This window comes from Gracilinanus agilis, chromosome 2, assembly GCF_016433145.1.
Source record: "Gracilinanus agilis isolate LMUSP501 chromosome 2, AgileGrace, whole genome shotgun sequence".
In the NCBI taxonomy this organism is placed as follows: Eukaryota; Metazoa; Chordata; class Mammalia; order Didelphimorphia; family Didelphidae; genus Gracilinanus; species Gracilinanus agilis.
In genome coordinates, this window is record NC_058131.1 from 380,637,777 (window position 1) to 380,651,404 (window position 13,628).

Genomic DNA, 13,628 nt, shown 5'->3' on the forward strand with positions numbered 1-13,628 from the left:
GGTTGAGGTTGGATTTAGAATGCCAGGTCCCTAAGGGTAGCCAGGGACTATGACATCCTGGTGAGGTAGTTTGGTATAACAGTAGGAATGATAATGTGGTTTGGTGGAAAGAACACTGGAACTAGATTTGAGACCTACTTTTAGTCTCATCCCCACCATAAGCAATCTGTGTTGCCTTGGATAAGTGATTAAAATCATCCTTGGACCCCTAGTTTCTCACCTGTAAAATGAATAAATTGATTTAGATTATCTTTTAGTCTGTGCCCTGGGGTGCTCAAAAGGAGTATTGTTCTCAAAAGTGCCAGGTCATTGGGAATTTGTCTGAGTATGACTTGGAGACCTCCTCATGCTGTACTTGTGTCTTCAAGTTTGAAGGGCAGCTTACAGAGAGGAGAGGATGTTCAATATTGGTGATCTAAGGAGACATTCACAGAAAGGTTTAATCTTTCAGGTAGGGGATTGGATTGGATGAGCTCTAAGATATTTTCAAGTTTTCATTATATCCTAAGATTCCAGTATATATATAAGATCTTTGTTTTTATAAAATGGGAGCAAATGAGACCAACTGGTGAATGAAGGACTCATCTAGAAAGATATTAGTAGCTTAGAGGTGAGCAGAGCATAAGGAAAGGGAAGGGGATGGAACAGCCTTGGAAGAGGAGGAATCCAAAGCCCAGAGCTCGATTTAGAACAATAAGTCACAAACTACAATTGTGAACACATGAGAAATGACTTTTAATGTCTGACTTGTTTTCCCCCCTAAAGTGCCAACGTTCGGTGAAGTACAGGGAAGGATTGGACAGCGATCACTGAGACCACTGAGAGGTACAGAGTTAAATCACGAAACAAAACGCCACTGGTTTCCTTTTCAACTCACACACGTGCTTTCCCCACTGGGGTGCCCATGCACACACACACACATACATGCATACCACATACATAGACACTGTATATCTACTGTTATATACATATATATATATAGCGCGACTCATTTCATATATGCTTATATTGTAGCTGTCACCTAGCATTTCCACAGCAGCTGAACATGGGGCTGCATGTATTTCTTTTCACCTGCTCTGGGCCTAGATCTTCCTTGTAATTGGAAACAAGTCTGGCACCCGTGCAACCGCCAGAAATGCAGTTAATCCTTTGCTCACTGCTCCTCTCCCTTCAATTTCCCCTTGGGAACCTGTGTCTATTGAGTGTTGAACTTCCTTGCTCCCATATGCCTTCCCCAGGGCAGGAAACCAGGTGTGGGATCTGCCAATGAATGATGGATCAGGATGTGGGGGGGAATATAAAGGATGCTCCCTTAGAACTGACTTGGCCCAAGGGGCATATTCTTTTTGAAGCCAGCTTGGCCATTGGCCATGTTAGCAGCTACCTCGCAGCCCCCATTGCTGTCCAGCCCTGGGTGTCCCTCATGTTCTGCTAGGTACTTGAGGGTGAAGAGGTGACCTGTGTCTCGGTGACGCCCTGGTGGCTCTGGGTGGGGTGGGCTCAGGAAGGTGCCAGAGCTCTTCCATTCTGAGAAAGTGTACATCTCCACCTGTGGGTGGGTGACCTTGCTCAGGTACCCGGGGCTGGGGGTGGCTGAGTTTAGGGTCCTCTGGCTACCACTCAGGCAGCTCCCACTGTCATCCAGTGAGTCCTTGCGAGATTGCTCAAAGGAGCCTCGATTCCAGGCTCGATAGTTGTAGTTCCACCAGCCTAGCCGATTCCGCCGATGGCACTGGCATTTGAGGATGCGGAGGAAGGCGCGCTTGAATTCTTTGCTGGAGCAGGGGTAGATAATGGGGTTGATGCAGCTGTTGAAGTAGCCAAGCCAGAAGACTACTTTGAAGATAGTGTCTGGGGGCTTCAGAGCAGCAAACAGGGACCCTGCAGGGTAAAGAGAGAATGGTAGAAAAGTAACACATCATCAGTACCTTTCTCTGTAACTCCCACTGAAATGTTATCACTTGCCATTGCTGCCCTCGTAAACATTTTCAATTCAATGATTCATACAAATGGCAGTATTCTGGCAGACAAGTTTTCCCTATAAGGGTGGACTTAGAAAGTCAGTACCCAAGGGCAGGAAGGGACTGTACTCTAGTGAGAGGTTTGGTATAGCACTCTGAATAGTAGTGGGATATAGTTAGGCACCACATAGACTTTGTAAACTTAAAGGGAACTCAGAGATCATTCTAGGCCACCTGCCCATCCTATAGATGAGAAGACTAAGATCCTAAGAAGGGCCCTCAGTGTTTGCTCAAAGTCATACTGAAAATTCATAGCAGAACTGGGGCCTTAACTCTGGCTTCCTGCCTCCCAGTCCAATGCTCTCTCTCTCTCTCTCTCTCTCTCTCTCTCTTTTTTTAAGCTTTATTTCCATGATATTTCTGTGATATTCTCACAGTGATTCTTCCCTCAAAATATAAGAAAACATTTAAAGAAAACTGATGGATGTGGTGACCTTATCTTGTAAATGTACAAGATTCTATGCTCATAGTTTGTTTCCCTCTTCTCCAAACAGAAGAGAGAGATGTATTTCCTCCTCTTTTCTCTGGGACCATGAGTGGGCATTATACAGTAGTAGGATTTGTTTTATTGTTCATTTAGTTTACATTATTTTAGTCAGCATGTATAGTTTCCTTGGTTTGAGTTAATTCAGAGGATCATGGAATCATAGATTATGAGCTTGCTAAGACCTTAGAAGTTGTCCAGCCCAAAACTTTAATTTACAGATGAGGAATTGAATTGACTTCTCAGAAATGTCAAATGATTTACCTATGGTTTCATCACTAGTAATTATCTGAAGCAGGATTCAAACTCAGACCTTGTGAATCTAAATCTAAATCATTTTTATTTGGCATTGAAATACATTATGCATTTTTCCCTTACAGCAAATTCATCTTCTTATATTCATGTGTCTTGAATTATAGGCAGAGCATACACAGGATACCTTCAAATAACTTGCAGCAAGATTTGAACTCAGGACTCTAAGAATCTAGAATCTAGAATTTCTTCATTTACTAGATGGCTTTTCAATGCACATCATGATTTTTCCCCCCTCTATCAGAAAATTTACCTTCTTAATGCATGGCTTATTTGAAAATAAGTTCAACCAATGTGTTAAGGAGGGAGGGATATGGTTTTTGTTATTTAGTTGTTTTAGTTGTGTCTGATTCTTTGTGACCCCATTTGAGGTGTTCTTGGCAAAGATATTGGAATGGTTTTCTCTCTCCTTCTGCATCTCATCTTATATATGAGGAAATTGAGGCAAACGGGGTTTGGCGAGTTGCCCAGGGTCACACAGCTAGTAAGTATCTGAGGCCAGATTTGAACTCAGGAAGATGAGGCTTCCTGACTCCAGGTGCTCTATTGACAACAGCACTACCTAGATGCCCCAGGGATGTAATAGGGATATGATAGAAAAGCCTAGAAGTCAAGTACAGTCCCTTCCTACCTTGGATAGAGAAGCCTAAAATGAAAGTGTTGGACTAGAGTCTCTCTAAGGTCTCCTTCTGGTTTTCATACTGTATTAACCTTGAGCTTGAGACATGGACAGTATGGGCATTGCCCCATACATAATAGCCACTTGAGAAGCTTTAATTGAATTGAGTAGCACTGGCGTCCCTATTCCCCATCTCACCACAGAGGGGCAGTGTCAGCATCTCTCTTGGTTGGGTAAGAGACTGAGTCAGCAGTAGCCTCCCAAGGCCTGGCCAGGGAGGGATAAGATTCCAAACATATTTCCCGGCCTCTCTCCCCCTGCAACAGAACAGTAAAAGGCAGGAGCAGGGGCCCCTTCATGCTATTCATTCCTTGTTCGAGTGGTCAGCACGAGGACTTAGCTAATTAGGGAAATAATTGGCACTTGGTCCAAGCAGAAGCAGAAAGCCTGCTAATTAATGTTCCATTCTGTTGGGGTTTGGAGATGAGGAGTCTCTGAGCTCCACAATGTGTTTGTCACAGGAACTTGGAAAAGCCAGGAGGAAACAGACTAGTGCTTCTCTAGTCCGATGGTTATCAGGGTCTTATGGAAACAGGCTGGGGCTTAGAGTCAGGTGATGTGGATTCTCCTTCTTATTATATTACTTATTCACTTGGGAAAATCACTTGGCTTCTTACTCTTTTAGTTTCCTTATTTATCAAAGGGATGTTGTGAGTATTGAATGAAATGACTGAAAAGTTGAAGGTAGTATCTGCATGTCCAGTCATTTCAGTTGTGACTGACTCTTTGTGGCCCAATTTGGGGTTTTCTTGGCAAAGATATTGAAGTGATTTGCCATTCCCTTTTCCAACTTATTTTACAGATGAAGAAACTGAGGCAAGCAGGATTAAATGACTTGCTCAGGGTCACACAACCTTTAAGTGTCTGAGGCCAGATATGAACTCAGGAAGATGAGTCTTCTTGACACCAGGTCAGCCCTTTGTATCCTTATGGCACCACCTAGCTGCCCAGTATCCACATACTAGGTATTTATTGCTTCTTTCTTGTTTTGGGGGAGGCATTGGATGCTTGAATAAGACTATGTACATCACTTGAATATTTCTAGGACAATTTAAATTTGGCTCTGGAGAAATAACAAAGAACAAAGACAAGGATATTACTATAAAAATTACATGTTGAAAACCTTCCCCCTGACCTTTTTTTTCCTTTTTTGAACCTAACCTGTAATTTCATTAGTATAAGGAACTCAGTAAGAAAATTTCTACCAATGAAGGTAGGTAATTTTGGCTTCTTTTTTTGTCGAGTCTAAGAGGTTGCCCAGAGTTGTCCAATTAGAATATGTCCAAGAAAGGATTTAAACTCAGGGGTAGCTCTCTAGCCCTATACTAGATCTCTCCCTTTGTTAGATTAGGGAATAATCTTTTTCATCAATTTGCCTAGGATTATGAAGGTATCATCCACTAGAACTAAGTAGGAATTACATGGTCCCAGATCTTTGGGAGTTTTTATTATAAAGGCTATAAAATAGGTTTGACTATTCATTAAAGCTGGATGTTGGAGAGGGTCCTGGAGAAGATTTGATTGAATTGATGCAAAAGGAAGAGAATGATAAGCATAATGATCACAATAATGAAAATGGAGACAAAATAATATCAGACTTCAGATACAATAACCAATCTTGGTTTCAGAGGACCAGTAATGAAATCCAATTCCTTTTTCTTGGTACAGAGGAGGTATAATCTCTGTGGAATTTGGCACAGACTCTCAGGACTATTTGCTGTTTCTGTTGTTTTTGCTTAATTGTTGTTCTGTGTTATAAAGGAGGGTTCATTGAGGGAGGGGGATTTATTGAAAAGTGGCTATGTATAAAACAAAGAATTGGTATATTTAAAAAGGGTAAGAGTGAACCTTGAACTAGGAATCAGGAGGGAATAAGGGGGATTGCCATCCACTCCATGTATGACCTTTTGTTGTTGAGTTGATTAGTCATGTCCAACTCTTCTTGATCCCATTTGGAGTTTTCTTGGCAGAGATACTGGAGTGGTTTGCTGTTTCCTTCTTCAACTCATTTTATAGATGAGAAACTGAGGCCAAAGGATTAAATGACTTGCCCAGGGTCATACAGCCTTTAAGTGTCATTAAAATAGAGAAACAAACCTTTTTCCTATTTTAATAGTGTCTGAGGCCAGATTTGAACTTAGAAAGGTAAGTCTTCCTGACTCCAGGCCCTGCACTCTATCTACTGCACCACCAAGCTGCCCCTGTAAAATCTTATTTAGCCATTTTGGTGTCAGTTTCATCAATGGGAATGTTAATCCATATTCTATAGCAGTGATTCCAAAAGTGGGCACCACCACCCCCTGGTGGGTGCTGCAGCGATCCAGGGAAGCAGTGATGGCCACAGGTGCATTTATCTTTCCTATTAATTGCTATTAAAATTTAAAAAACTATGTGACCCTGGGCAAGTCACTTGACCCCCATTGCACACCCTTACCACTCTTCCACCTATGAGTCAATACACAGAAGTTAAGGGTTTAAAAATAAATTTAAAAATTAATTTCCAGAGGCGCTAAGTAATATTTTCTCTGGAAGGGGGGTGGTAGGCCAAAAAAGTTTGGGAACCACTGTTCTATAGGCAGGGTTGTATAGTGACAAGAATGGTGAACCTGGAACCATAAGTTTGAATTTAAATCTTCGTTCTGCTATTTACTAATTATATGACCTTGGATAAATCAGTGTTGTATAAGAAATAGTACTGGTTAGAAAATGAGGGGTGCAGGATTTAAATTCTACCTCTGCTGCTTAATGCCTGTGTGACAATTCTGGGTCTCCATTTTCTTATCTGTAAAGTGTGGTATTTAAACTAGATGGCTTCTAAGTTCTTTTCCACTTCTAAATCTATGACCCCCAAGGCAATTTCAATTTCTTTTTCAGTAAAACATGGAGGTTGGACTAGATGGCTTCTGAGGTTCCTTTGAGCTCTTGATGTGTTATAAATTTAGATAGTCTCTTAGCCTCTCTGAACTTAAGTTTCCTCATCTGTAAAATGAGGGAGTTGGACTACATGACTTTTAAAATCTCTTTTACCACTGGATCAGTGATCCTTCTTCCTAAGGTCATATGATGATATTCAAGGGATAAAATAAAATGTTTAAGGAAGTATTTTGAAAGTAGAGAGTGAATGGAAGCTCTCCAAATTATTTTTAATAGTAGTAACAATATACCACCACTGTTGCTGCTGCTACTGCTGCTACTACTACAACTACAACAGCCAGATAGGGAACTTTGTGCCTAGAGTTTACTATGATGAATGCTGAGTTGGTCATAGTAGCTATTGGTATGAAAATCATAGTAAGATAGACTGATTGTTGTAGGGTGACAGTAGGTTGAATGGTAGGTAAGTAGAGCAGAAGTCCCCTTATAGCACACCACATTATTTTAAGGATTAGGCTCTAGAATAAATCCTTATAATGAAAGCCCAATATAACAGCCAGCCTCCACAAAAGCTGTTGGTCCTGTCTCCTTTATAAAGTCCATTGGATGTAGGACTTTCTACCAGGTGTTTACTCAATTCTAGGAAAAATGACGAGGGTAATTGAAAGTGTTGCTTATAAAGTCACTTTGGTTGATTTGAAAATGTGCTTCTAGGCTATGCTGCTTTCTAGTTAATGTATTTCTATTGTAGGCTTTCAGGATGCTCCAAGACAGGCATCAGCAAACTGGAGCACGGGCCATATCCAGTGAGCAAAGAGTTATTTTTACATTTTGAAATACAATACAACTTTATTAAAAATATTAAAACCTAGAGGCAGCACAAAAACAGATGGGCATTAATTGGCTTGAAGGCACTAGTTTGCCAACTTCTGCTCTAAGGTCTTCTTTATTCCTAGGAACTTCTCTTTCCTTTCAGGTAAGAAAGCACATCCCAGTATAGAAACCAATGGCCCTAGAAGCTACAAGATTTTTCTTACCCATAGTTGATCACCTATGTTCTGTAATTACTAGATTTCTGTGAAGCTTTTTCTTCTCTGTCTTTCTTTCTTATACTAGTCCTTTCTTTCCTCCTTCTTCTTCGTAAGAGGGAAATGGTTTTTTGGGGGGGTTGGATATTAATATTTAAGGGTATGGTCACTAAGGAACTGAATAAATACCAATTCCTAAAATGATTTTAGTAATTTATTTACAAAATATAGGAGAGAGTGGAAGTAGAGAGATGAGAAGAGGGTAGAGTAAGAAATCTAACTTAACAAACTAGATTTGCATTCGAGTCTGGGCTTTACTCGGGCAGGGCTCCAGAGGCCCAGTCAGAGAGCCTAAAAGTCAATTAGCAAGGGGTTTAGCCACGAGGGCTTCTCCCAATCTAGGGAGCCTCTCCTAGACTAGTACCTCCAAGGAAGTTTATCTATCCTTTAAATCCCTCAATTAAGTCTTATATCTATTAAACTTTTTCTCACTGCTTTAGCTTGCAAATGACCTTTTCTTCCTTTTGTAGTACTTGTTTTCCACCACCCCTTTAGGATTATCCTAAATGGCCCTGTTAGTTATCTTTTCCTGGGCTGGAAGAATGTCTTCTCTTCCATTAATAATGTCATAAACTCCTTGAAGGTAAGGACTGTACAACTTTACTTCTCCCAGTGCATATTACAGTGATACTGAGCAACATTGTTGCACAGCAATATTTATTTATTTAAAAACCCTTACCCTCTGCCTTAGATACTATGTGTTGATTCTAAGGCAGAAGATCAGTAATGGCTAGGCAATGGAGGTTAAGTGACTTGCCCAGGGTCACAGAGTTGGGAAGTGTCTGAGGTGAAATTTGAAACCAGGACCTCCTATCTCTAGGCCTGGCTCTCAATCCTCTCAGTCACCCAGCTGCCCCCAGACAGTAATATTTATTATTTGACAGAATCCTAATTCTCTACAGCTTTACTCATGCTGATCATTGCATCTGGAATGGACTTTTGGGCTCCTTTTATCTAAATCTTTATCTAAGTTTACACCTAGAGGTCCTTTCCCTTCATGAAATCTTACACCAGCCACTCCATCCTATTTATGTCTTCTCCTCCTCCTTTACACTGTTTACCCTTATAGTGAATGCCACACAGTTTAGCATTTAGTTTTCTAATCTCTCAGGTTCTTCCTCTATCAACTAAGTGGGTTGGACTGGATGATCTCTAAGGTCTCTTCTACCTTATTTATCTTGTGATTCTCCAAAACTCTCCTTTAATATTTAATACGAAGTTAAAAGAAAAATAAATTTCTCTGAGTCTGAAAAATAGGTCTTATAGAACTTGCTTCTTTCTTCCCAGGGAACAGACGAATAAGTTAATGCTGGTTAAGGACTGGGAATAGCTCTTTGGATGAAAGCTTCTATTTAGAAACATACCGTGATTATATTCTCTAGTATTTGGCAGAGGGGGAAGAGAGAAAGGAACCAATAAATTGATAAGGTACTTTTTGTTATTTTCCTGTCATCTCTTTCATCCTTCCTTTTAGCATTACATTAATTTCTCCTTCCTTCTGACTCACCCATTTGTTCTTTCCTTTCATTGGTACAGCATCGATCTAAAGCTTTTCTTGTAACCAAACTGGTTTTGAAATTGCATTAGATTGGGTGGGTGACAGCTTGGAATGATTATTCTTATTTCCTTTTGCATATTTAAGTTCTACCCACCCTTCAAGGTACAATCAAATCTTTTCTTTTCTGTGAAGCTTTCTCTGACCACTCAGCTTACAGGGAACTCAACTTTAAATTAATATAATGCTTTCTGCCCATCCTTCTCATTTGACAATAGAAATTTATACCGTTATCTTCTTATATCTTCCTTACTTCTTTTGATTTTTATGAGGCATCCTGCTGTGGCAGAAAGATCACTGAAGACAAGGCTAGAGTTCTAATTCTACTAGTTAATAGGAATGTAATTTGGGGCAAATCAATTTGTGACAATCAATTGAAGTATGTAGGTGGTTTCTAGAATGTACATATATATGTAAACTATTATTAGATAAGATAGACAATAACATCTTGGGAAGATTAGGACACCGGGAAGCTGAATGTCTTGTGAAAATTAATTTAGCTCGCCAATAGCAAATTGCTCACTTTCAGAGTTGTAAGCTCTCTTTTGGTGTTTGTGGTTCAGTAGAAAGAGCATTGGAACTGGAGCAGGAGGTGCTAGATTCTAACCCCATCTTTGAAACTTACTACTTGTATAATTGAAGGTCCCAGTTTTTCTCATCTATAAAATGGAGGCATTGGATGAAATGACCTCTGAGGCCTCATCCAACTCTAGAGATATGATCCTATGAACTTTTATTCACCATCTTTATAATGAGAATGGAATTGAACACTTAATACTTAGGCTATACTCAAAGAATTGCTTTGTACAGTGGAAAATTTTGGAATCAGATCTAGGCTCAGCTCTCTCTGTTCCCTACTGTATTTAACTTTAGTTGAGTTTTAAACTATTAACTATGTAACCTTGGAGAAGTCATTTAACTTCCCTTTGCCTTAGTTTCCTCAACTGCAAAAAAAGGTTGGTCTATATCAGTGATTCCCAAAGTGGGCGCTACCACCCCCTGGTGGGTGCTGCAGCAATCCAGGGGACCGGTGATGGCCACACTTTTTTTTGTATTACATTCTATTTTGAGTTCAATAAATAGTTTCATAATTTCTAGGGGGCGCTAAGTAATTTTTTTTTCTAGAAAGAGGGCGGTAGGCCGAAAAAGTTTGGGAAACACTGGTCTATATGATCCCTCAGACCTTTTGTAGCTCTCACTCTATAATCCTAAGAAGATGTGGAAGAATGCAAATACTCTGCACTAGCTGATTCCCTGCTTCTCCCTCCCTCATTAATTTTCTAACTGAACCTGCCATTTCAATTCCAAAATAAAGTTTAATATAGTGGGGTAGATTCCACAGGGGAATGAAGGAAGTTAAACTAAGAAAAGGAATGCTTGGAGTTTGGATTCAAATAAAATGGCGGTTCTGGCTAGCCAAGTTCAGTAGAGGCCGAAAACCATTTTTCTACAATATCACCACCTCATGAAAGTCTGTACGGGAGAGCGTCAAGGGACAAGGGATGTTTAGCCCACAGATTCTTCCTTGATGTACAAATGGCAAAGCCAAGAGCTAAATTCAGAGGAGGAAAGGAAAGGCAACATTTTCACAGGACAGGGAAACAAAACAAAATAAAACATGAGCTCAACAGAGAGGAGAGAGCCAGGCAGTAAAAGAGCAAAAAAGACTGTGATTCTGAAAAAAAAAAAAAAAAAGGATAATTTTGTTATGCCTCATTTTGGATATAAAGTGAAAGAGAGATAAATAGACAAGGAGGCCAGAGGGGGTTCTTGGTTACTTTTCAGGATGAATAGGAGATTATTTACCTGACACTCAGGAGAACCTGACAGCCTCAGCCTGCCCATCTTCTGTAGTTCAATTCTCTTCTTGGTCATATGAAAGGGCACATACTCAGGAATAGAAAATGTTTCCTTCCCTATTTCCCCTGCCTCTTTCTGCTGTGATATTTCATCCCTGATCCTGAATATGTCACTGAATCTCAGTGGTTTGTTATGAAAAACAAACCCATTATTGCCAGGAGCAAGCATTTAGGAGGGGGGGGGGGAAGAGAAATGATCCCTCTACCTGTTTAGAGGTAGCTTTTAGAACACACTAAGTCCTGGGCTCTTAGTCATTCCCTTTCTACCATTTCAGACTTAACTACTTCAGGCTGGAGGGAATGACAGCAGAATCTATGAACCATAATTGAATGGGATCCAAGAGAGACAATGAAAAACACTTATTTGTGAAGAATTACATTTGGCAGAAGGATCTCTATCCTTTCAATCATACTTCCTAAAAGATACAATTTGAGAGGCAGCTGAGTGGCTCAGTGAATTGAGAAACAAGCCTAGAGACAGGAGATCCTGGGTTCAAATTTGACCTCAGATACTTCTTAGCTATATGACCTTGGACAAGTTTCTTAACCCCCATTGCCTAGCCCTCAGCATTCTTCTGCTTTAGAACCAATATACAGTATTGATTCGAAGACTGAAGTTAAGGATTTTTTAAAAAACCACACATATAATTGGAAAAAATACCAACACTGGTCCATTCACCCACTTTCCAAACCCTTGATGGTTTTGGTGAAATGGTGGCAAGATATCAGATATTTTCATTTTAATCTCTGCAAGTCATATCATATTTCAGGTGCATCCTCTAGCATACTAGAACATTTTATACCCACCATTTTCACCAATTCATTCATTCATTTACCCAAATGGCTAATTTTTTCATTTGAGTACTTATGGGGAAAAGGTGTTGGAGATTAAAAAAAAAAAAGAATGAAGTAAGTTTTCTATTCTCAAGAAGCTTGCAGTCTGAATAGAGAAGCATTAGAAAGATTTGTGATTTCTGGATGTAGGGAATGCCCAGCATGGAAATGCTCTAACAAAGCAGATAAAAATTCATTTATAGGGGGCAGCTAGTTGGCTCAATGGATTGAGAGCCAGACTTAGAGATGAGAGGTTCTAGGTTCAAATCTGGCATCAGACACTTCCTAGCTGTGTGATCCTGGGCAAGTCACTTGACCCCCATTGCCTAGCCCTTACCGCTCTTCTGCCTTGGAACTAATACACAGTATTGATTCTAAAATGGAAGGTAAGGGTTTAAAAAAAATTCGTTTATGGCAAGAGGTAAAACTTGAACCCAGATTCTCCTGATTTCAAATCTGAAGTTACCAATATATCACAATGTTTCTATTGCTTTCTAAAAAAGTAGGACTAGAATAGATTTAAAAAAAAAATACCGAGAGAGAAGTGAAGAGACAACAAGAAATACAAAATGCTTTGCTAGTTCAGAGGAGAAAACTCACTCCTACCTGTGGGAATCAGAGGCTTTGTGACAAAGAAAGCCCTGAAAAAGGGCAAAAGAATTGTTAACAGAAGATTCCAGCTAAGGCAGGAGCTTGGAAACTTGATTGCTATTCTATTTTGTTCTGTTTTTAGCAATCATCATGCAAGGTCCAGGAAGTAAATACACAAAACGAGTTCCTTAGGATCATAGGCCTTAGAACTAGAAAGGACATTAGACATCATCTGGACATCCTCCTCATCTTATAGATAAGGAAACTGAGGTTTGGATTTATCCAAGGCTAGGTAGTGAATGTCAGAACCCAGATCTTCTGACTTTTAAACCTAGGGCGAGGGTCATCTGAGAATAGTGAAGCATTTTTCAGCTGATGAAAACTGGTCTGCAAACTGTTAAGTTGCTGTAAACTAATGGGAAGATCCAGCACTGGGTACTAATTAGCAAATAGCAATGTAATTAATCAATGCAATCCCTCAATGCCACATGGTTGAAGATCATGGGTACAGTTGGAACTCTGAAGACATCCCAGAAGGCTAGTGAGAATGAAAAGCTCCTGCAGATATTAATGTGGTTAATCTAGATTGCTTCATTAATTATCGGTTCTCCTTCTTAATAATGTATCTGGTGATTCTATTTATGTTCCATACTCTATCTCGTGACCAATATTCTTTTGTTCAGAGATTTAAATTGTGCCCATTCATTTCTCTCTTGAATTTACAGCTAGCATTAAACTTTCCCTGGCTTACACAACCCATTGCCTTTTGAATGGAAACAAATTTATGCTCAGATTTCCAATTTAATTTCTAAACAGCCTCACTCTTATTTTTAAACTCAATATGTTGCCAAGAAGAAAAATGGATCCACTAGAAGAAAAAGTTGCTTATTTTAGCCAACTATTTAATTTTCTCCACCTAGGCAACATGGCATAGTGGAAGGAGTCCTGGATTTGGATTCAGAAGAATGTTACTGTGGGTAAGTCATTCAATCTCGTGAAGCCTTCATTTTGTCATCTGTAAAATGGGTATAATAATATTTGTACTGCCTATCTCAGAAATTTTTTGTGCTACTATTATTAGAACAGGGAGGATGTGATCATGTTCTTTTTGGGACTATATCCTCAGAACTTGGTGTGAGAGTTCAGCTGGTGATGCTGTCTCCCAAGAACCTATATGTGAAAGTCTAGTAGGTGAGAGTGAAGATTTTATACAGCGCTAAGCAGATACAAACTGAAGGAGAAAGGGAGGAAGAGAATAAATGATCACAGAAGTAGTGGAATTATCTGGATTATGTCTCCTCCTACTGGTGGTACATACTAGGTTAAATTTT

At 39.7% G+C, this 13,628-nt stretch overlaps 1 protein-coding gene across 1 annotated transcript in view; it reads right to left on the reverse strand.

Moving 5' to 3' along the window:
- Positions 1-714: 714 nt before the first annotated feature.
- The window catches only part of ADRA1B (adrenoceptor alpha 1B), a 37,617-nt gene continuing 24,703 nt past the window's right edge, over positions 715-13,628 (reverse strand). The window contains exon 2 of the mRNA XM_044664461.1: positions 715-1,881. Within this exon, the coding sequence (XP_044520396.1) occupies positions 1,313-1,881 (569 nt within the window). The 3' untranslated portion in view covers positions 715-1,312. The remainder of the gene's footprint in view (positions 1,882-13,628) is intronic.